This window comes from Verticillium alfalfae, genomic scaffold, assembly GCF_000150825.1.
Source record: "Verticillium alfalfae VaMs.102 supercont1.7 genomic scaffold, whole genome shotgun sequence".
NCBI lineage: Eukaryota > Fungi > Ascomycota > Sordariomycetes > Glomerellales > Plectosphaerellaceae > Verticillium > Verticillium alfalfae.
Window position 1 is genome coordinate 661,810 of NW_003315032.1, and position 1,431 is coordinate 663,240.

Here is a 1,431-nt window from a genome sequence, read left to right on the forward strand (position 1 = left end):
CCAAACGATCTGATCCCGCCTCGACAAGATTTTCATCAAACAGGGAGGGGACCCCCGTTCCCCCGGTTTGAACAGGGGCCCGTTTTTCTCGGCGGGGAGGGAAAACCCAAGCCGCCGCGATGAAAAAGGGCAGGTTCATTTTTTGAGATGGGAGACGATGAGCCGAGGGGCATGCCCCCAGGAGACATGTTTATCAGAGTACGATAGGGGGGTGCCGACAAATTTTGCAACGGCCGAAAAGTACATACGAGCATTGACTGCATCAATTCTGGTATTCCCTCCTGAAAACATGCCCGCGTGAGGTTTTTCCCGTTTATTGGGGGGGGGGGGGGGGCTGATTGCCTTTTTTCCTTTTTTCCTTTTTTAAGATTGGCTGTCTCTCCAAAATACCTCGGAAGAACACCGAGACGCATCAGAAGGTTTTGGTGTCGCGTGTCGGCCGGCACATAGGATCTTCGCCGTGTGGCGCCGAACCCAAGGCAAGTGTAACAGTTGAAGAAGTGAGCGGAGAAAAGCGAGCGGGCTCCAACATTCGCGTTCGGGGGATGCAGGTCTGTCAAACCATCGTCCCACCTGGCTCTGCCACTGGCGCAGCCACTGGAAAACACCTTGCCCAGTTTGGCATGTCTGTCTGGTGGCGCGAGGGAACCCTGTCAGCTATGGCCTGGCCCCAAAGAGCCCAGTGATTGTGACGGCAGGACCCTTGGCAAACCGCCAGCCATCCCACCGCGCGCCCTCATTCGAGGTACACAGTCCAATTTTTTCTCGCCCAAATGTCCTCATCCTGCATGCCATCAGCAACCTTTCTTCATCGTGTGCACTGCAACCCATTTTGTATTATATATTCTTGACTTCCATGTGACACGCGGCCAAGCGGCGGTCGCGGCCCCGGCCCTTTCCCGTCCCGACTGGATGGTCCTAGGTAGCAGTCATGACAAAGGTCGAATGTGGCTCGACCCAAACTGTGCACCGTGCACCCCAGGTGTCAGCCAAAGGGGCCTTCCAAGGTGCCTTCGGTAAGTCGGTGGTGCCCTATGGGCGTTAGGGGACCAGTCAGTGGATGGAGTGCTTGCTGTACGTGGCCGGGCGCTCTCCGCAATCTTGTTTGGTGGGGATGCTGTGCTGTCTTGCTCCTGATAACTGCTGCCGATGCCACCTCGTTCCCATTCTTCAAGCAGCTCTGATAAGCGTTAAATCAAGAGACCGGCCTCAAAATGGACACATTTTCGGTTGCCTCGTCCTGAGCTAGTAGCTGCGATTCCAGGGGAGAAAGAAGTAGGGACAGTCATGGTGAGGTCGATCAACGCTCGGGACCGATGCAGCTGGCTGCAGATAGCAAGAACGGCACCGCTCGGCTCTTGCGTGCTCCCAACGGCTGCCCTCGTGCTTCACTTCCCGTCCGCTCTTTCCCTAAACAACCCCCCACCCCAG

General features: G+C 56.3%; 1 protein-coding gene across 1 annotated transcript in view; it reads left to right on the forward strand.

The window, feature by feature from the left end:
- Nucleotides 1-71, forward strand: part of VDBG_06023 (endoplasmic reticulum mannosyl-oligosaccharide 1,2-alpha-mannosidase) — a gene marked incomplete at both ends in the record, with an annotated part of 2,123 nt that extends 2,052 nt beyond the window's left edge. Inside the window, one exon of the mRNA XM_003003535.1 lies at nt 44-71. Within this exon, the coding sequence (XP_003003581.1) occupies nt 44-71 (28 nt within the window). The remainder of the gene's footprint in view (nt 1-43) is intronic.
- Nucleotides 72-1,431: the final 1,360 nt, after the last annotated feature.